The sequence below is a fragment of the Cervus elaphus genome, chromosome 13 (assembly GCF_910594005.1).
Source record: "Cervus elaphus chromosome 13, mCerEla1.1, whole genome shotgun sequence".
In the NCBI taxonomy this organism is placed as follows: domain Eukaryota; kingdom Metazoa; phylum Chordata; class Mammalia; order Artiodactyla; family Cervidae; genus Cervus; species Cervus elaphus.
Genome location: NC_057827.1, coordinates 50,610,996 through 50,633,558, shown reverse-complemented (window position 1 = coordinate 50,633,558; position 22,563 = coordinate 50,610,996). Strand labels below are relative to the sequence as shown.

The following is a 22,563-nucleotide window of genomic DNA, read 5'->3' as shown; positions in this document are numbered from 1 at the left end:
AGGACTTCTTACTTCATCTTATTCACTGACGACATTAATTTACACTAATGATAATATAATCTAAGTGGATTTTTACCTTTATGGCAGCATTTATATCCTGAAATGCAGCAAAATTATCACCCATCTGAAGACAGACCACAGCTCTTCCTTCATAGGCTAGGTAGCTCTTTGGATCAACTTCCATAGCAATGGTAAAGTGGTTCCAAGCTTTCTGGAATTTTCCTTGGGCCTAAAATAATTTTCCATTTATACTAAGTAAGAAATTGCCCATATCATGACAAATGTTTATGATTCTAACTTAAATAAAGTCTTTTCGTAAGGGTATATTTGTACTGTGCTAAATCTAAGCTATTTTAAACAAGGAAGTAGGCTGTACCGTGAGTACATTCAAATGACTAATTCCCCTGAGTATTTATGCTGAAATTTTAATTAGCTGAAATATATCTGATTGTCAGAGGCATCTCTTATACCGGTCTTTAATAACATAAAATCTTGACCACCATGGGAAACATCAATGCTTTTGACAATCACTACAAAATTTACACTGAGCTCTGCAAGCTCAGTTGGTAAAGAATCCATCTGCAATGCAGGGGACCTCGGTTTGATTCCTGGGTCGGGAAGATCTGCTGGAGAAGGGATAGGCTACCCACTCCAGTATTCTTGGGCTTCCCTTGTGATTCAGCTGGTAAAGAATCTGCCTGCAAAGCGGGAGAGTTGGGTTTGATCCCTGGTTTGGGAAGATCCCCTGGAGAAGGGAATGGCTACCCACTCCAGTATTCTGGCCTGGAGAATTCCATGGACTGTATAATCCATGGCGTAGCAAAGAGGTGGACACGACTGAGCAACTTTCACTTTCACTGCACACACAGGCAGGAGTCATTTATTTTCTTGGCATTGAAACTCTAGTTATATGTATTATACATAACAAAATAAATATGTGCTCAATAATTAAGCAAATAAACTAATGGTATAAAGTGAAAGTGTATAAACTATACAGCCCATGGAATTCTCCAGGCCAGAATACTGGAGTGGGTAGCCTTTCCCTTCTCCAGGGGATCTTCCCAACGCAGGGATCGAACCCAAGTCTCCAGCATTGCAGGTGGATTCTTTATCAGCTGAGCCACAAGGGAAGCCCATAATGGTATAAAACCTAACTGTTAAATTGCACCAGTGTCTGGCGTTTTAGGATCACTATACATATTCCATGAAAAATGCATACAAATCAACCAAGCAGGTATTTACACCAACCTTACCACCAACTGGAAAAAAAGAGAGAAGGTTAGGAAGGGGACACTGTTAGCAGAAAGATGTCAGAGTATTTCCTAGAGAAGACCAGTTGGCAACCAAATAAACCATCACAGAAAGGCAGTGAGTTGATAAATTCAGCACAGTCCAAGGCCTGTCCTTTATTCCTGTGGGCTCAAAAACCCAACTTGCCAGTCTCAGAAGCTGACTCTCACATAAACCAATTGACTCTTGAATAAAACTAATACAAAATAGAACTTAGAGTTAACTAGACACTGTCTTTAACCAGTAAACTTCTCCCTCACAATAAATTATGTGAGAATCAACATCACCATCATGTGTTCATTTGATAAACAAGGAATTGAACTTGTTTGATCCTGACAACATCTGTTTTGCTCACTTCCCATCTCTAGCGCTAGGCACATAGAAGGGGAAAGTGTTTCGTATTTATCTAAAAAACGGTCACTCTTGGCCCTAAACAGGATTTGATGGGTTTTTCTAGCTCTCATTTTTCAGTCCTTCCTTTCCTGATTCAATTCTTCCTCATACTGACGAGTTTTTCAATTCTCCTTCAGGTTGACATACACCCTGAGATCGTCATAAAATACAAGTCTGATGTCAGTGCTCTGGTGAGTGACATTCACGTTTTTAACTGACCTAGACCAGTTGAAATGACCTCCACCTCCAGTCATTACTCAGTTCTGTAGTCTTATCCCACATCACTCTCCCCTTGTCCATAACATTCCATCTCCTTAAGCCCTCTGTCTCTTTCTCACCAAATGAGCTGGTCCCTTTCTGTGGAGCACCGTGTTCTAAGCCCCAACTCCTACTCCTAATTACTAGTTTTTCATATCTCAATTTAAATGTTCATTTCTCAAAAAGTCTTCCCTCACCCCCTCAAAGCTAGGTTTCCTTCATATAAACCGTCCTAAAACCCATCCTTTTTTTTTTTTTGTACTTATCCTGAGTATAATTAAGTAATTATTCATGTGCCAGCTTGACATTTATCCCTTCAATAGGTAGTAAAGTCTACAAGAAGAACCCAGTGTCTTTTGGTCACCGCTGTAGCCCTAGGCCTAGATCAGTCCCTGTCCTATACTAGGTGCCCAGAAAATGCAATGAACGATGACATTAACATATTTCTTTTGACTTGCAGTCAGTTCTAGCTGTTCTGGGAGTCACCCTGTCTCTAAAATGACTTTGCAAATTTCTATTGTGGTCAAATAATGGCTAATTTCATGCTTAACTCTCAGAAGGCAATCTTATTTCCCTTATTAATCAGTTTTTGGGCATACCTCACTACAACCAACCCACAGACACCTTCTAGTCTTAGATCAGCCAAATTCATTTAATTTTTAAATGAAAAAAAAAAAAAAAAACCTCAACTTTAAAAGACATTGTTAATAGGAATTTCTACAAATTACCATAATTTAAACATACTTTTGCCCATTGTTTAATCTTTTTTTAATAATAAATGGTACAAAAAGATTACTCCTTTCCTTTTCATGGAAAATATAACACATCTAGCACTTTCTTCCAAGAAAATCACTCCATATTTTGTAGTGCACGTAACTCAGTGAGCATATGGGTCAGGTCAGTGTCCCAGAAATCACTCAGAGACACACTTGATAACACAAAGAACAACACTCTTCCAACTAGCTGGAAGGACACATGCCTATTCTCTTGGCTTCCAGTGTGTTCTAATTCACTGCCATTTGGAAGATGACCTGAATTCAGAAGTCCCTATATAGTGGTTGTCTGGTCCATTGCATAGGTCATGTCATTACATTGTCTATTCCCTTTAGCTTTTCACTAATTTAATAGGATAAAACCTATGGAGCCTAGGTATAATTAGTGAAATAAATTTTAACCAGATTTTTTATGTGAAACTCACCGGGAAAGTCTTAAAAGTTGTCTATAGGAGTGGTATGTATAACGGGGTGAGGTAGAAAGGGGTGCAGGCAATAAGGAAACTCAAGTTCACAAGATCCTCATCTCACTATCACACTAGGTTCCTGGGTATGCTCCCCAGGCAGGCTCCCTGTAACTCATCAAATCCCTGCTTTCCACTGACATTGTGAATACTAGTAAGAAGATAAAGGTAAAATGTTCACAGTGAAAGAAGCATTGTGTATACCCATCACCACTGAAAGGTCAAATATAACCTCTTTCTTGTCTAAAAGGTGCTTTCATGGTCCAAAATGTTGTCATATGATATTACCTGCAAATTATAGCCTAAACAAATTCTGGCTTTTGTATAGACTGGATTAAAATGCAGTGCTTTCAGAAAGTCCTTCTGTGCTTGTTTGGTGGCCTCATCATGCCCATATTCCATGTAAGAATTTCCCCGTCCAATGTAAGCATCCAGAAAACGTGGATCAATCTTAACAGCCCAGGTGAAGAAGTTGACAGCTTCTTCAAACTCTTTATTCCTGAAAAGAAATGAAAATATTAATGCTTTCTGGTGAATTATCTAAGTGCTTTTCTGTATATAACCTTTACATAAAGGAATGCATTAACCCTTAAAAAAAAACTTTAATTTTTATTAACTATGAACTATCATAAGAACTATTGCCATGGAGAAGGGAATGGCAACCCACTCCAGTAGTCTTGCCTGGAGAATCCCATGGACAGAGGAGCCTGGCGGGGGGTCTCAAGAGTCCATGGGACTCAAGAGTCGGACATGACTTAGTGATTAAACCACAACCACCACCACCACCAAGAACTATTATCATACGACCTAAGGCAGCCTGATGGGGTTCTTTGAAGATAGTGGTAGAAGGAAAGAGGGGAAGAGCGAGCCTTCTTTATAGCAGAATATATTGAAATGATATTCTAGAGTTCTTTTTTCAGAATTTTAAAAATCTGAATGGCATTCTTGAACACACTTATAAGAGTTATCAGTGGACAGCATAGAAAAACATACTATTATTAATAAAATACACCATTTAAATCAGATTAAAATAAACTCATTGTTAAATATTTAATATGTCCTTTATCATGAAAGGAGCTCAATTTTTCATCACACGGGAATTCTTACTTCAGAACTTCTATAAAGGCAGCCCATTTCATTTTGGACACCAAAATAGGAGGGGAGAAAAAGAAGTGAAATGCATTTTATTATTAACTTGTGAATATATGTGACTAAATGATAACTCTGTCTATCTTCCTTGATTAGTCTCCTGTGGTTGTTGACGTAATCGAACATTTATCCACGGGTATATAAAGTCACTTTGCCATTTCACATGTAAATCTAATAAGTATTTTTAATTTCAATTTATACGGAAAGTTTAGAATTTTTTAACAGAATGAAGGAGCTAACACTGAGTAACTACTTTCTTACCAGGTACTATGCTGAGTGCTTTACATATACTATTTCACTTAATTCTTCCAACACTTCTGTAAGCTTGCTATAATTTTTTTTATATTTTATAGATTAAAAGAATATCATGACTCAGAAAAGTTTGCACATATTAAATAACACAGTAGAGAGCATGCTAAGATTGCACAGAGCAAATATGTGGGGTTCAAACCCAGGTGAGTCAGACTCCAAAATCCATGCTTTCCCACAAGTCATCCCTACCCACATTCTTCACCTTTAACATACTTGTAGCCAGTTCACAAGAGCTGGTGTGCTGACCTCTCAACAGTGTAGTCAGAAGGAAGGCTTGGCGTTCAAGACTAAGCCTGAACATACAAATTAACACTAATTTTTCAAAACTGCTAGAAGGATCAAATGACAGCATGTGAAAAAAACCCTTAGCACAGAGACCCTCACCCAATAAAGATTATTATCCTCTTTCCATTCTTTTCATTACTTCTCAAAAAGGTTTCAAATTTTAACAAGATGCATCACTTGCTTTTCTAACTTTTCCTTTATGAAAATAATCATGGAACCCAGGGTAACTGTTTTAGACACTATCATCTTTTAGATATCACTCAGCATTATCTCTTAAAATATAGTTTCCCAAACCTCAGCCCTTCCTTCATGACAGTTGCCCCGTGTCCCAACTATACCTATCATTTATTGAGTATTTCTCTTTAAGTCACTTTTTTATTTAAGTAAAACTATTTTTTTAAAAAAACTTAATTTCAATACCACAAGCACAAAATCAATTTCTCATGTCATAAGCCGAAGGCAACCATAAAGATAAATAAATATTGGAGTTGGATAGCACAGTTTGCAGAAAACTAAACCTGACAGCGGCACCATCCATCACCAAGTGTGGAGAAGATGCTGAAGACCAACTCTTAGCTGAGACTTTCTCCTTCATGTGTTCAGAGGGTCTTGAGAAAGAATTCACTTTGAAACTGAAAAGCAATCCAGTTTCCCATAACGTGATTCAATTTTTTTGAATGCTTGTGCATGCCGTGAAAAAGTAATAGAGGTGCTGCTGCTATTTCCCCCACGTTTTGGCAAACACTGCCCAAAAGTGTGCGCCAAGTGTTGTGCCAGAAGGTGACAAAAGAGTCAACAGGAAAGCACAGGAGAGCTTGACATTACAAACAGGAGACGGTGAGCACTCACGTATATGAGACAGCTGGTATCTCCTGAGTTTACTCTGGGGATTCTCACAGAGAAAACACGGCTCCCCTCCCTCAAGCAGTTTAGAGTGAAACTGTCCTCCTCTTTCCTGGTAACTGGCACTATCTGAGAAGTATAAGTTCACTGAATACAAGGTTACAATGCTTGTAGCCACTTTCTCACTGTATTACAGAAATAACCCTAGCCTAGATAATGAACTTTTTATCAAGAATAATTACACAGTAGTAATTTGCATTTCTATATAAAATGCATTTCTATATAAAATTTGCATTTCTATATAAAATGCATTTATATATATAAAAGCTGATAGGTTTTTAACGGCCACTGCTTCTCCTGCCTTGAAGGCAGGAGATCCGTGTTCAATTCCCGGGTGGGGAAGATCCCCTGAAGGAGGGCAAGGCAACCAACTCCAGTATTCTTGCCTGGAGAATCCCCATGGACAGGGGAGTCTGGTCGGCCACAGTACATGGGGTCGCTCAGACACGTTTGAGCAACTAACACTTGAACTCTTCACTTTCATTTCTATCTCTAGGTAGTGAGCTACTTATTTATGATGCACACCTACGGTGACCATGTAAATGGAAATTTCCAGGGCAACCCAGTTCTCTCATATTCTTCCCACAAAGCACTGAAATGTTTCTAGTATGCTTACCTCCAAATTGTATCATACACATTGCTTCCCTCTTACCCAGAGGGAAATTTAAAATCTTTTGTGAATACATATGCCAATATGTAGTTTACAAAACATAATTTCACCCTTTGAATCGTCAAACCAATTTTAAAAGAAAAAATGAGGCAATGAATTGAAGTTATTTTTCGACACACATCTAGCTATCAGCACGAATGTTTAACAAACATCTAGTCTATTCAGACTAAGTAAACAATCATTAAACCTTAAACCTGGGGAGGGAGCTTGAAAGGCACCTAGCAACCTCTTCAAAGCTGATAATATCTAAAAATCAAATCCAGAGGAGGTTGTGGAGCCAAAGCCAGAGACACCACCCCCAGCCCCCTACACCAGTAGGAAAAAATATAGACACAGCAACTTCATTTTTCTGAAGATGGGTATGTCACACAATGTCCTATAGCTTAGGGCTCCTGTTAAATAACCACGTGGCAGTTTAGAAATGGAAAAACATGGCAAAGTGTCTGTTATATCAGGGTACACGTTCAACTGGCACATAAACTGTTAAAACATCAATTACACAAACACAAAAGTCTGTTAGTTTTTCTAAAATAAAAAGTGTCTCTATAAATCTAAAATAACGCGATCACCGAAGGAAGGTGTGTGACTCTCATTATGGTGTCTATTAACTAAGGACCAGCTGCTGAGCTTGCAGGTTAGGCCACAGACACCAAGGCCCACCGCATTTTCCAAATGAATCATGTACATGACCAGATGTGCCCTACTGGGTTGTACAAATAAATCATAAATACCTCCCCAAACTAAAGAATGTGGCCTGCAGAGTCGAAGATTCAGAAATATTTTATGCAAATATAAGAAGAGTGAAATAAATGTGCTGAAGTAAAAAGTGGATAGAATATGTAACTCTGAGCCATCAGGCTCCCCCTCTGTGACTTTTTTTTTTAATCTTAAGGTGGCTTTCTCAAAGAGATCTAAAAATTAACTCTACCATAATACTCTTAGTGACCCAATTGGGCAACAAGTAGGATATTCAGCCTAAGGAATGTTGTCTCCTAGCAACCACAAGAGAGAGAACCAGAGATATACAAAGGCACACTTCAAAAGTCTGCAACCCCACGAGTTCAAAGATCAAAGTCCTAAAATTTACAGATTTATTCCTTTTTAAAAATTTTCCAAACGGAAGAATTTTTACTTTCTCTACTATGAAACATCAATAGTGAATCTCATTATTTACAAACCATGCTGCTGAAGTAAAAAGTATGTTATAGCTCAACTTGAAAAGCAAAAATATTTTTCTTGAAATAAATATAACCAATCACTAAACATTCCTTATTGTTAAATTTAGTAAAACTGTTAAAATACATGGAATTGGGATGCTGAGTTATCAGAATTTTACTGTTGATTTAATTCTATTTTTATTAAAAGACAATAGAGATTCTGGTGGGATGATGAAAGTTGGTTATTTGGAATTGCAAAGCAGTTTCAGCTTAAGGAGACCCCGCCATATATACCCAGTGATTACATTTCATAAAAGAGATTAGGACCTGACACATAGAAAAGTTTACTGACTCTAAGAGTTGCAAAACACAGGAATGAGGCTGAGAAAATTTTGGTGTCTGGTTTTGGTTTTAAGAGAATTCAGTGACCTCAGACATTTCTGGTCTCCACTCGCCCACCAAAACAAACACATCAGTCATTATTATTCCATTTCTTTTTAAGAATGGCAATTACTTAAAGAGATGAATTGCACAAAGATGCTGTATTAAAATAGACAATGATGGGACTATGTTTTTTGCCTGTATAAATCTAAAGGTCTAAAAAAAAAACAAAAGAAAAAAAATAATAAATTAAAAGGTCTGAGACCAGTTTGGGCCTTTTAACCAAATATACCTTTACAAGCTCCAGTAATTATACTACCATATTCATAAAATTGAAAAAATATAGCTCTCAGAGAGAAACCATACCTGTAATAGTTATGTCCTAAAAGAGGGGAAAAAAGAATGTCAGTTTTCTAAATAATTCAAACTATGTTCTATTGCCTAAATTGTATATTTACAGAGTCTACTTGCTATCCTAATTTTCTCATCCAAGTAACTGCTATTATTTCACTCATGAAAAATGCTGTAAATTATTACTTAACTAAATACATTGTTTCACATTAAAATGTGAAATTCATGTGCTGAATTTCTATGCTTTTAAAAGTAAAATGTCCAGAAATTAATTTTTTGATATCAAATGTATGGGTAGAAATGTATACTATAAATTATAGCTAGCAAAATCAATCTAATATTATTTCAGAGTAAATTTTAAAGTAATCTTCTATATTTTAGCCTTATGTTACTATTCTTTTCTCCTCTTCTATAATTTACCTATTTTTTACAATAATACCAGAAACAAGTAATGTATTTTAAGTAATTTTAAGTAATGTATTTTTTGTAGATTTCATTGTATTTTATAGATTTTTACTGGTATATTTTAATTAGTTTTAGTTTTAGAAATGCTTTTTAAAGGTAAAATTTTCTTGAAAATATTTTACTAAATCAACCTCTCTTCTAGGAAACAGACTTTTTAAAAGTTAGCTCCATTTAATGAACAAAGTTAATTATTCTATTCTTAGATATTTCAAGCTATTGATGACTTCATTCTGTGTATTACCAAGGTCCTTTCCAATAAGTGGACCTGAATCATATGGATACCCCCAATGCTATCAGCAGGCATTTACTTGCTGATTTGGCTAAAATAGTTTGAGAAACTTAGGTGTGGTTCCCACTTCCATACAGTGATTCTCTGTGTCTCTCCCCATTTTTGTACTCTGCCACTTCCACAATATTCTCCTCTGTCTCTCCTGTTATAAATCTGCTGGTCCCACTTGCTCTCACTTCATGAACCACCCTCCATACCTGTGATAGCATATGGCAGTAGCTTGACATAGGTTCACGTTAGTCTTGCTTATCAGTGCCGCTTGTTTAAAATCCTGAAAGAGTTTTACAAATTTTGGTTAGTTTTACCACATTATCTTTTGGGTTTTCATAAACTTCCTCCTAACTTTGATTCTACCACAAATAAATTTTACACAAGCCTTAAAATATACATTTTCTTTAAACTTTATGTTTTCCTTTTAGTATCACATGAGAATACTATAACCCAATACAGAATACCACAACCAAAAACTCACTCCTATCTCCACTCTTCTTGTGGTTTTGCCTGGTATTGTAATGAGGTATCACACTTACTTTCTTTTTTATTGCTTTTTTCCCCCAGTGACCACCACCAGAGACTTCTCTATCCAGACAGAAATAAAAATTTGCTGGCAGAGACTCTTAGGACTACAGGACAGATAAGCACTCGGGCCAGGCACTATAACCACAACTTTTGTGTGGATTAGCTAATATAGCTCCTACCTGGGCAGCCCACACTTAGGGGAAAATGTGTCATTTTGTCCAGGGATCCCAGAAGCCTCCAGAGAAGGAGCAGTGGAAATGCTAACTGCAACAGGTAAAGTCAGGGCAGTCAGTTGGAATAGACCTGAATGGTAGTGGTTGGGCTTAGTCCCTCAGTCGTGTCCAACTCTTTGTGACCCCATGGACTGTAGCCTGCCAGGCTCTTCTAACCATGGGGATTCTCCAGGCAAGAACACTGATGGGGTTGCCATGCCCTCCTCCAGGGGATCTTCCCAACCCAAGAGTCAAACCCTTGTCTCCTGCACTGCAAGCAGGTTCTTTACCGTCTGAGCCACCAGGGAAGCCCAAATGGTACTGGGGAAGAGGCTAAAAGAATTAAAAGCACTAACTCTGCCCGAGATCCTGATGCTGTGACCTGAACACTGTTCTCTATTGGACACCAAAGACATGCTGTCTGAAGTTCTTAAGCTTTTCAAAGCCCTACAAAAACAACTGAAACCTGAAGCAAAATAAGAATACCACTAAACTGAAACAAATAAAATGTTTAAATAAATGTCTACATATCGAAAGACCACGTCAACAGCAATGAGACTTATATGTATAGGTATGTGTGAAAGTGAAAGTGAAGTTGTTCTTGTGTCTGACTCTTTGCAACCCCATGGACTGTAGCCTACCAGGATCCTCCATCAATGGGATTTCCCAGGCAAGAGTACTAGAGTGGGTTGCCATGTCCTTCTCCAGGGGATCTTCCCGACCCAGGGATTGAACCCAGGTCTCCTGCATTGTAGGCAGATGCTTTACCGTCTGAGCCACCAGGGAAGTCCTAGGTATGTCCACAGGTATTGTGTACATATATACGTAAATAATGTGAGATACAGATTGATTTCAATGTTTGCCATAATGTGGGATTATGGAATTATATCCCATAATTTGGGAACTCAAAAAATAAGAGTTCAACGCCTGTAAAGGAATAAAAATGGAATAAACAAAGGAATAAAAAATAAAAATGACTGCTTTTTTCCCAGAGGACTGCTTCAGCAAGAATCTTTTGGGCCGTTTTGGTTATGAACTCACTTGACCAAACTAGACAGTGGGGAGGATCCTAACCTCCTGTGGAGTGGCTAAAGGGAACTTTAGTTTCCAGACTCCCTTCCCACTTCCAGAAGGCTGGGTAAGAGCGCTCTACAGTCTTAAAAGCTAAGCATCAGATTTCTGGTTTCCACTCCACTAGAGAGAACTCAACCATGAGGATGGTCTCCCTCCTCCCTCTGTTCCTCCATCATCTTCCCCTCTCCCTTCTCCTTCCACAAAGCTGGCTGTTTAACGGGGGTAGAATAAGTTCTCTGCTAATACCAGGGGTGGAAGAGGGAGCAGTAATGTCAAACTGAACCCTCTGGGGCGCTACTATAGGAGAAGGGTATCAGTCCAGACCCGTCTGAGAATATGAACTCCCCACTTAGACTTCTGAAGCACGTTTTGATGCTACATGGAATTATTTGGAAGAAAATAAGAAATTTATTATCCAGACAAATATAATCTAATGAAATATGCTACCAGGTATTTCCCCCAAGAGGATTTTCTTTTCCTTTTTTGCTGAAATGAGGTCAAACTTACAACTGTAACTGAGATTTCATTACAAACTTTCCCATTAATTCAGCCTAACAAGTCCAGTTCAAATGCCACACTCTTATTTCCTGTGTTCTTACGAAGTGCACACAACTATCAGTTAACTAATACATTTTCAGCTCTCATCCTACTTGATCTCTCTGTTAATCAATCATTCCCACTAATAATGTTTCCCTGCGTAGGTTTTCAGACTCTGCTCTCTCTAGGTTCTGCATTTAGCCCTCTTATTATTCAGTCATGTATTTCTTCATTGGTCTGCCTCAGCAATCATCTTTCTTTAATTTTTCTAATTACTTTTTAAAATTTACACAGGGGAAAAACTTTTTTTGCCTTTTATTGCAGGCATATCTTGTTTTATTGAGCTTCGCAGATATTGCACTTTGTACAAATTGTGCAATCTTGCCTCAAGCAAGTCTATTGGCACCATTTTTTCAACAACATTTGCTCAGTTCGTGTCTCTGTATCATATTCTGGTAATTCTCATAATATTTCAAACATTTTCATTATTATTATAGTTGTTATGGTAGTTTGTGATCCTCCAATGATCCTTGATGTTACTACTGCAAAAAGATTACAACTAACTGAAGGCTCAGATGATGGTTAACATTTTTTATCAATAAAGTACTTTTTAACTAAGATAGGTCCATTTTTAAGACATAATGCTATTGCACACTCAATAGACTACAGCATTGTACAAACATAACTTTTATATGCACTTTTACATGAAACAAAACAATTAATGTGAGTCACTTTATTGCTATGTTCGCTTTATTGCTATGGTCTGGAACCAAACCTACAATATCTCCAAGGCAAGCCTGCAGTGTTTGCAGGGCATGTTTTTTTCCGCAGTCTTTTTACTTTTACCCTACTATATCTTATATCTAAAGTCTGTTTCTTGCAGCCAGAATATTGTTGGGACTTTTAAAAAATTCTAATATAACATCATCACTATTTCAATTGGGGTATTTGGAGAATTTCCATTTAATGTAACTGCTGGTAAGGTTGGATTTAGGTCTACCATTTATTGTCTGTTTTCTGCTGGTCTCCTCTGTTTCTGTTCCTTTGTCTTCTCTTTCCAGACTTATCTGGGATTATTTTAATTTTTTCATATTCCATTTTAATTAATCTACTCTTTTTGACTGCGGAGGTCACATTTGAGAAGAAACATGGAATAAAAGGAGGTCGTGAACCATATACAGATCAATAGGAGGAGTGTTTTCCAAATAGGGAATAGCTGTGTGAGGACCCTGAGGCAGGAAGGGAGCCTGGGATTTCCGAGGTGTAGCCAAAGGCCACAGCGGAGTAACCTGAGTGGAGAAAAGAAGAACATTGACAATGAAGTCAGATCAGTGAGCAGCAGTCAGGTCACTGGGGTCTTGGTTGGCTACAATCAAGAGTTCAGATTTTGGCCTGAGTGTGATGGGAAGCCACTGGAGGGTTCTGAGCCGAGGAGAAGCTTGAACTGCTTTATGTTTGTCAGAGGCATCTCTGGCTGCTAAGTGTGAATAGCACCTAGAGGGACGACAGCAGAAGCAGCGAGTCCAGATGGAAAGCTACTGCAGGAACCCAGGCAGGAGAAGGTAGAGGCTGGAAGGAGGAGGAGAGCAGGGTGAAAAAATGAGAAATGACTGAACTCAAGATACGTTTTGATGGCAGAGCTGACCACACTGGCTCATGATTTAGACACGGGGTGTGAGAAAAGAGAGAGGTCAAGAATGATTCCCACCATGAGCTCCTCAAGGCCTGGAAATCTGTCTTATTTGTCTCCGTATCTTCAATGTCTGAAGGAATACAGGATTTGGAATCAGGAGAGACCTAAGTTCATATCTTGCCCCAGTACTTCCTGGTTGACTCAGTTCAGTTCAGTTCAGTCACTCAGTCATGTCCAACTCTTTGTGACCCCATGAACCACAGCACACCAGGCCGCCCTGGCCATCACCAACTCCCGGAGTCCACAAAAACCCATGTCCATTGAGTCGGTGATGCCATCCAACCATCTTATCTTCTGTTGTCCGCTTCTCCTCCTGCCCTCAATCTTTTCTTTTCAAATGAGTCAGCTCTTCGCATCAGGTGGCCAAAGTATTGGAGTTTCAGCTTCAAAATCAGTCCTTCCAATGAACACCCAGGACTGATCTCCTTTAGGATGGATTGGTTGGATCTCCTTGCAGTCCAAGGGACTCTCAAGTCTTCTCCAACACCACAGTTCAAAAGCATCAATTTCTTCAGCACTCAGCTTTCTTTATAGTCCAGCTCTCACATCTATACATGACTACTAGAAAAACCATAGCCTTGACTAGATGGACCTTTGTTGGCAAAGTAATGTCTCTGCTTTTTAATATGCTGTCTAGGGTGGTCATAACTTTCCTTCCAAGGAGTAACCGTCTTTTAATTTCATGGCTGCAATCACCATCTGCAGTGATTTTGGAGCCCAGAAAAATAAAGTCAGACACTGTTGCCACTGTCTCCCCATCTACTTGCCATGAAGTGATGGGACCGGATGCCATGATCTGAGTTTTCTGGATGTTAAGCTTTAAGCCAACTTTTTCACTCTCCTCTTTCACCTTCATCAAGAGGCTCTTTAGTTCCTCTTCACTTTCTGCCAGAAGGGTGGTGTCATCTGCATATCTAAGGTTATTGATATTTCTCCCAGCAATCTTGATTCCAGCTTGTGCTTCCTCCAGCCCAGCATTTCTCATGATGTACTCTGCATATAAGTTAAATAAGCAGCCTTGACGTACTCCTTTTCCTATTTGGAACCAGTCTGTTGTTCCATGTCCAGTTCTAACTGTTGCTTCCTGACCTGCATACAGGTTTCTCAAGAGGCAGGTCAGGTGGTCTGGTATTCCCATCTCTTTCAGAATTTTCCACAGTTTATTGTGATCCACACAGTCAAAGGCTTTGGCATAGTCAATAAAGCAGAAACAGATGTTTTTCTGGAACTCTCTCACTCTTTCAATAACCTCTTTAGAATATCAGCTTCCTCATCCATAAGTGACAATTGTAAATCACGCAGTATTGTTGAGAACACAGCAGGTATAACTGTGCAATAACTCGAGTTACTGTTCTGTTAAGTACTAAAGGAATACTTAGGTGGGTAGTAACATGGGCCCTGCATTTAATTCTCCAACAGCTGACGTCTTTTGCTTCCAAACCTCATTTTCCTCACTTTCTCCACCCAACACCATTGCCCAGAGTCTCATAGCTTTTTTGCCTATTCCAAAGACATTCTTTAGCTTTCCCTACCTGAGGGAATTCCAAAGGGCACATCTCAAAGCCAAAACCTAAGGGAGTTCAACTCTTGAAATCACATTTCACCATAGTGTAAACTGGCTTCCCTGGTGGCCCAGTGGTAAAGAATCTGCCTGCCAAGCAGGAATCCACCTGCTGCCTGCCAAGTTCGGTTTCTGGGTCTGCAAGATTCCCTGGGAAAGAAATGGCAACCCCCTCCAGTATCCTTGCTTGAGAAATCTCACAGACAGAAAAGCCTGGTAGGCTGCAGTGCATGCGGTCACAGAGTCAGACATAACTTGTAACTGAGCACCAACACGATTATGTAAACTGCCTAGAATACAGTATCTTAGTCACTTCTTTAATAATAAGTAATTTTGTGGGACAGAATCTCAAAAGATGGCTCCAGAAGTTGAAAAATAATACAAGTTATATTTGGAGGTGAAAAAATAGGAAACACTCTCCTACATAATGGTCTGTTGTGGTTCCTGAAAAACACAGAAGAAAAGTTACCATTATTTAATGGCAAACTTCAAATTACTATTTGATTTTTGTCTGTATCTCTTAATTCCTAATTTAACTCTATACAGACAATACAGATAAAAATGAGAACAGTGAACTTTGTTTCATTTTTCTATAAAGAAATCCACCTGTTTCTTATCCATATATTGCAGATGCTGTCTTCTATTGCAATTCTGAGTGCCTGTTCCCACTAACTTAAAAGCCTGTTCCCAGTAACCTATTCTGAGCTGCTATTTTCTACCCATGAGAAGCAAACAGATTTATTCTGACATATTTTCAATGTGGAATGAGGAAAACTATGAACGAGGAAGAGCACTGAGCAGCAAAGTAAATGATACTTAAATCACTTTAATTTTTGTCTACAGCTAAGACACTCCCTTAGGAGAGATGACAGTCTTGATATTTCATCAATTTAGAATTTTTTTACATATTATCCATTCATTTGTATTTAAAAAGTAAAAAACATATTTTTGCAAAGATTCTATCATTCAAAGTACTTCATCACAATTCTCACTAAAGTTGAATTATTGTTCATTAATAGTGCCATTAATTATCAAGAAAAACTTTTTCACAGGTTTTCAGAAGTGAACATGCAAAATCAAATGGGTTCATTTTTACAAGCAAACAGAAAAGTTTACCTCTAAAGCAAAACTGAACTGTTCTAATTCTGCATAGATGAGTCCACGATTAATGAAGGTGTTCAATGTCACAGTTTCTCCAGCATTAAGAAGAAGCACAATTCCATAATCTGTTAATGCCTAAAAATGAAATAATCACTTACAAGCTAGAGTCAACTCTTTAAAGCGTTACTACATTGACCACGGAAAAACTAGAACCTCATAATTAGTTCTTCAATGTGACTTAAAATTTAAGGCTGAAAATAATCATTTGTTAGATTTAATAGGTCCACTTAATTAAATACTATGGATGCTGCTACTTTCTAACAAATGGGGTGCACTGTGCTTATACTTCACATGCTATCCTAAGCATTTTTATTGTGCATGGATTGAAGGGGGCACACAACACCCTTCCCCAGCTCAACAGTTTCACAAAATGACTACTGACATTAAAGCAGAGCACTTGTTAACCTTTTGAAGTTTAACTGCTTTATAGTGTTTTATTGTTTTTGTCACTGAAACCTAAGTTTTACTGAGGCAGAGATTATTCATTTTGTTCACACATTGTAAAGCCAGTAACTAGCACCATGCCTGCACTTACTAGGCATTTGATAAATTTTTGTTGCGTGAATAAATCATAAAGCAATGAAAACAAATCTTAATAAAACTAACAAATGAGCACTTGTTGGAAAATTACTTCAGTATTCTCCCTTTTAAAGATAGTCTAAGCTGAGAATCAACTCAGAGGACCTTTTTCCATTTCTTATCTTTTTTTTTTCATTCAATAAATAGGTTTTTACTGTACCAGGTACTAGGAGTATCCCAAACATCAGTTGGAGCTGAATCGCTTAACTCATTTTCCTTCTGAACATTTTCCCCAAAAGAGCCATATGGTTTCATCAGAAAAGGGCCAAATCATATATGCCTGTAGCATGTGCTAAATGAAAATGTGAATAAATAGTATTTTACTATTTGCTTAGTTAGTGGTTCTCCTCTAGTGTTTTGTGATGGGGAACTTGACATCTAAAAGAATTGTACAATTAAACATCCTATATGTATATTGTGGAATAACTATAAATAAACACTGACAGGCTGTAGAAATAATTTGTAACACTTGTAAAACAAAACTAGAATGTTTGCAATTTTCCTTTCACAGAATCACATAATTAAAACCTGTGTATATATCATGATGCCTTAGAAATCTACTAAGCAACTGAATATGTAACAAAAGAGGAAACAAAAGCTTGGAAATGAGATTTCATGAAGGTCACAGTGAGCAGGCTTTGGGCTTTGTCTCTGCTATTGTCACTAAGCTTTCAGTCTTGGGAAAGTTACTTAACATTAAGCCTCAGTTTTCTTATCCACAAAAATGGAATATTAATAACATCATATTGTTATAGAAGTCCACTTTAAAATATTGTTTTTTTAGATTTTTTATATGGACCATTTATAGAATTTACTACAATATTGCTTTTGTTTTATGTTTCAGTTTTCTGGCCCCAAGGCATGTGGGATCTTAGCTCCCTAATCAGGGATCAAACCTCCACCCCCTACATTGGAAGGTGAAGTCTTAATCACTGGACCTCCAGGGAAGTCCTTAAAATATTTTGATTGAATGTTGGTAAAGCATTTAGCCCAGTGCCTATCACACGATAAGCCCAAAATGGATGGTAACAGTTACTACTTTTATTAACATAAGGGGGTAGGAACCAGACTTCACCTTTTCTTAGTTTTTATGAAACTGTATCTTGAGAGTGCATTTTTTGTGCAAAATGACTTGGGTTTGCTTGGTCCTGTTATGGCAGGAATGCTGAGAAACAGGTGGAGGGAGACAAAAGGGAGGAGGTGACACTATAAAGTGACATCCGGTCCACGTGCTGGAGGTCAGATGGTTTCACAAAGCCACCTAACGACTGTTAGCCAGAAGCAAACAAACCCGTGGACGCCAATACAGGTCCCTATTCCCTGTGTGACTTGGATGTGCTTCTAACCTCTCCCTGTTTCCATTTCCTCATCTGTAAAACAAGTCCATTGGATGAAAAGCATTGGGTACCAGGCCGCTCTAAAATAGCCAATATATTCTTATTCTAGTTAGGTTCCCATTTACATAGATTTTCGTTTTCCTTATTCATAGAGCACCAACTCTGATACCAGTCAGACATAACAAAAATAGTACTTCCCTGCCCAGACCCCGACCATTGTTTGCAAGTTCAGGGTTACCCAGAAAAGGCAGGGGTCAGGGTGGGGAGGAAGCTGTCAAAGATTCCTGCTGTGCAAGTTACTCTAATAAATGATCCTTTAATTGGCTCCTAGAATGGTAACAACAACCTGTGTTAAAATTAGTTATTCATTTGTCAACATTTCTGAAGGAAACCTGAAAATCCAGTTATCCGCAATTTGATATCCATTTAGACAGAAACAATATTTCTCAACTTCTTCCATCCATAGGAAATAAATCACTAAATTTCTAAATGTTTTAAACAGATTTAACTTTCCAGGTTTTGAGGAAATTGAGGGAGTGTGTCCACACACAACAGCAGGAACATGATGCAGTCTTTTAAAAGAAGGCATCATCAACAATGAAGTGGATAGAAACAGGGAAGAGGAGATAGGTGGGTAGCAGAAAAGGAAGCAAGAAATTGGGCAGAACACTAAGAAACTACTGATCTGCTTCCCAGTGAGGAAACTGATTGGAAAAGGACAAAATTGATAAGGGGAAACTGGAGAATGAAGTAAGGTTCAAAAATATAAAAAAGAGCTTGCATAGGCAGAATCAGGAGCAGGATAAATAGAGAAAAAAAGTTTGCTTCAACCATCAGTTAGGCTTCAAAACGGTCTCTGAGCTGGAAACCATCACTCAAAACTGCCTGCTCATCCATGGTCTGAGCCCTGTAACAAAATACCTCCACAGGCTGTTCTAGTTAATGTTGAGGTTGTGAAGCAAACAATATCGCTAGTGATCACTGCTTAAAAATTCTACACACAATTTATCAGTGGAAACGTTTTTCTCAAATGAGAAACATATAACACGTGTTAATTTACACAGCCCTTAAATGCTTTTAGAAGCATTATAAAATTAATTTTCATTTGACGTCACAGAGACTGCATAAGAAAATTTGGTAAGCACTAACAAAAAATTAAATATTCTTTAAAATGGTTCTTTGGCTTCTCAAGTTTTGTGTGTATTTCCACAGGAATTATTTTTCCAAAATTGTAACAGAAATAAGAAACATGAAAGAAATAGAAATAAGAAAGAAAATATGCTTTAAACATATTTATAAATCTTACCATTTGAAGTTCATTTATCTTGGTGTAACATAATGCTCTATTATAAAATGCTATATAACTGTTTTTATCCATGTTGATAGCTGTAGTTAAATCTGTAATCGCTAGTTTATAAGTCTACAAAGAAAACATAATTAAGTGAGGAGGGTTAATCATAATAGACTTAAATTTAGTTGTAAAATAAATTCTTGATTCTATCGGAGTTTGGGGACTATTCATTTAATCATTCTGTGTATCATCTGTGAAATTAAGACAATCAAAGTAATCTTTTACAGAATTAATTAAGAAGGTCCCTTGGTAGGAACTGTTATTATAGTTTTTCTCACTTGCAAATAAAATTCAACATACAAACAACTATTAATGATTATCTTTTTTCCATTGTTGCTATATGTGTGTGTGTGCTCATTTGCTCTGTTGTGTCCGACTCTGCAACTCTATGGACTATAGCCTGCCAGACTCCTCTGTCCGTGAAATTTTTTAGGCAAGAATACTGGAGTGGATTGCCATTTCCTACTCCAAGGGATCTTCCCTACCAAGGGATCAAACCTGCGTCTCCTGCATTGACAGGCAGATTCTTTACCACTAATGCCACCTGGGAAGACCCCTATTACTATATAGCAAGGAAAAAAAAAATTTCTTATGGATAAAAGAGAAGAAAGCTAATTCACCCAACAAACATTCACCAGAGCTGGCTTGCTTCTGTCACTAGTACTGTGATATCACATAATTGTCATGTTTTCTACCCAGGTTCTCTTTTGCTTCTCTTGGATGCTTCCCTGATAACTTAGATCATCCATTTTTTTTTTTAATTTTTTTGTCATACATTGATATGAATCAGCCATAGATTTACACGTATTCCCCATCCCGATTCCCCCTCCCACCTCCCTCTCCACCCGATTCCTCTGGGTCTTCCCAGTGCACCAGGCCTGGAGCACTTGTCTCATGCACCCCACCTGGGCTGGTGATCTGTTTCACCATAAATAGTATACATGCTGTTCTTTTGAAATATCCCACCCTCGCATTCTCCCACAGAGTTCAAAAGTCTGTTCTGTATTTCTGTGTCTCTTTTTCCGTTTTGCATATAGGGTTATCGTTACCATCTTTCTAAATTCCATATATATGTGTTAGTATGCTGTAATGTTCTTTATCTTTCTGGCTTACTTCACTCTGTATAAGGGGCTCCAGTTTCATCCATCTCATTAGGACTGATTCAAATAGACAGTAATTTTCACAGAATTAAAAGGTAATGCAAGGTCTTACCTTTGTTTTATGGTATTATTTGCAAAATATTTCATATGAAATATCTACAAAGAAATGTCAGAAAAGAAAAATAGAAAAAAAATATGCCAAGAAGCATTAGACATCAGTAGTGTTGCTCACACCTTTTAATTCAGTAATATCCATTTAGGAACCATAACCTTTGATTTTGTTCTATGTGCATTATTTAAAATAGTAAAAAAAAAATCAAACAATCCAAATGCCCAACAATAAAGTGGTTAAAATATACTATGATGGAATAATATGCAGTCATTAAAACTGGTATCATCTTCAAAGATTAAATATAAGAAGCAGGGTACAACACAGATTATTTAACTAGCACAGTCCCAGTTTTTGGAAGTATATATTTTATTAGGAAAAAAAGGCCAAATGAAATACACCAAAGTGCTCTCAGGAATTACCATCTGATGGTAGGGAATCAGGTGATTTTAATCTTCTTTCTTCCTCATTATATTTTCCAAATTCTCTATAATGAATACTATTTCCTTAATAAAATATATATAATTAATGCCATTTAAAATATAAATGTCAAAAATAAATATCACTATTTTATGAAAAATCATTATGAAATCTCTTTTGATGTACTGTCAAAGTGTAACACCTTCTATGTAGTTCTGCCTTCATTCCATGGCAATTCTCCTTTCACAGAGAGAAAGGGGAAGTGAGTCCCTCCTTGGCATCCGAGCAGCCACACACTCTAAAATACTAGAGGTTAAGGTAGGAAATTCCTTACCCTGCTGTAGTATTTCAGAACTCCTCTGTAGACATAGGCACGCACACTCTGAGGGTAAATTTTAATGGCCTCATTACAACTCAAGATTGCTTTGGAGTATCTGCCTTTCAAACCATAGTAGGCTACTCGACTTAAATATGCCTTTTCAGAGAAAGATAGGAAGAAAGCAGAAACAGATTATTTCAGTAAAAGCATCAGTTCTGCCAAAATATATATGGTAGTTGGAACAAATTTATGCCATCCAAATATGATATAAATCAGACTTTTTGTCACTCTCTTTTATTAAGAAAATTTCAAACTCGCAGAATATTGAAAGAATAGTACAGTGAACACCCATACACCTACCACCTGGATTCAATAATTATTAACATTTTGTAATTTTGTTGTTATCTAATTTTTTCTGAACAATTTGAAAATAAATTGTAGACATTTTAAAAATTCACCCCAAGTCTTTCAGTATACATCTTCTTCGAAGAAGACATTCTCCTACACAACAGCGTTACCACTGTTTATCTAAAAAAATTAATAGTATTTCCCTAAAATCATCTGATATTTCATCCATATTCAAATTTCATATGCTTTTAAAATCAAGATCCAATGGAGTTTCATCTATTGGATTTTATATTGTCTCTATAGTCTCTTAAAAGGCAGGATACAATGTAACAGCAAAACAAGAAGTAAATAAATTTATTTATATAGTATATAAAATCATAACGATTAATAGGTACATTAAAATATTAACAAATTTATATACGTTAAAATTCACAAAGCACTTTTACCTATATAATATCCCTATCGGAAATCATATTTTCAGTTCAATGGAAAATACAGATAATATATAGATTATTAAAACAACTGAAAAGTAGATAAAAGTAACTGTTGCTAACTAATAACAATAACACTTAAAGATTTAATAGTATTAGCAAATTTAACACACTCTCCAAACCAGAGCGATCACCTGTTTAAATACCTGGTAATGTTTTGGATCAAGGGTAATTGCACGATTGAAATCCAGGATCGAGCCACTCTTGTGGAGTTTGACTTTACAAAGCCCACGGTGATAAAAGACTTCTGGAAAATCGGGATTTGCTTTCACAGCTTTTGTAAAGGAATCAAAAGCCTAGAAGAGCATATTGGTAAAAAGCAAATCATTCAGTGGGTAGAACATATTAGTTAAAAAGTTAATACATTACAGTATAACTATTATTGAAAAATTTTTATTTTTTGGTCATTTTAAATATGTTTTTCCCAGTGAAACCTGTGAAGCCAAAATATATGAATGACCCAGGTTTATTATAATTTACAGGTTCCCTTATTCACAGACTAATGTCTACATAATTCAGGTTGTTACAATACATTTGGAGGTGTAATTTTTTTTAAAAAATTAATTTATGTATATATTTGGCTGCACCGGGTCTTAGCTGTGGTATGCAGGA

General features: G+C 37.1%; 1 protein-coding gene across 1 annotated transcript in view; it reads right to left on the bottom strand.

Annotated features, from left to right (window-relative positions):
• Positions 1-22,563, bottom strand: part of TTC6 (tetratricopeptide repeat domain 6) — a 175,400-nt gene that overhangs the window by 10,807 nt on the left and 142,030 nt on the right. Inside the window, exons 22-28 of the mRNA XM_043921932.1 lie at positions 22,098-22,247; positions 21,128-21,268; positions 19,120-19,233; positions 15,853-15,972; positions 9,338-9,411; positions 3,467-3,677; positions 77-229 (exon numbers count right to left, since the gene is read on the bottom strand). Coding sequence (XP_043777867.1) covers positions 77-229; positions 3,467-3,677; positions 9,338-9,411; positions 15,853-15,972; positions 19,120-19,233; positions 21,128-21,268; positions 22,098-22,247 — 963 coding nt within the window. The remainder of the gene's footprint in view (positions 1-76; positions 230-3,466; positions 3,678-9,337; positions 9,412-15,852; positions 15,973-19,119; positions 19,234-21,127; positions 21,269-22,097; positions 22,248-22,563) is intronic.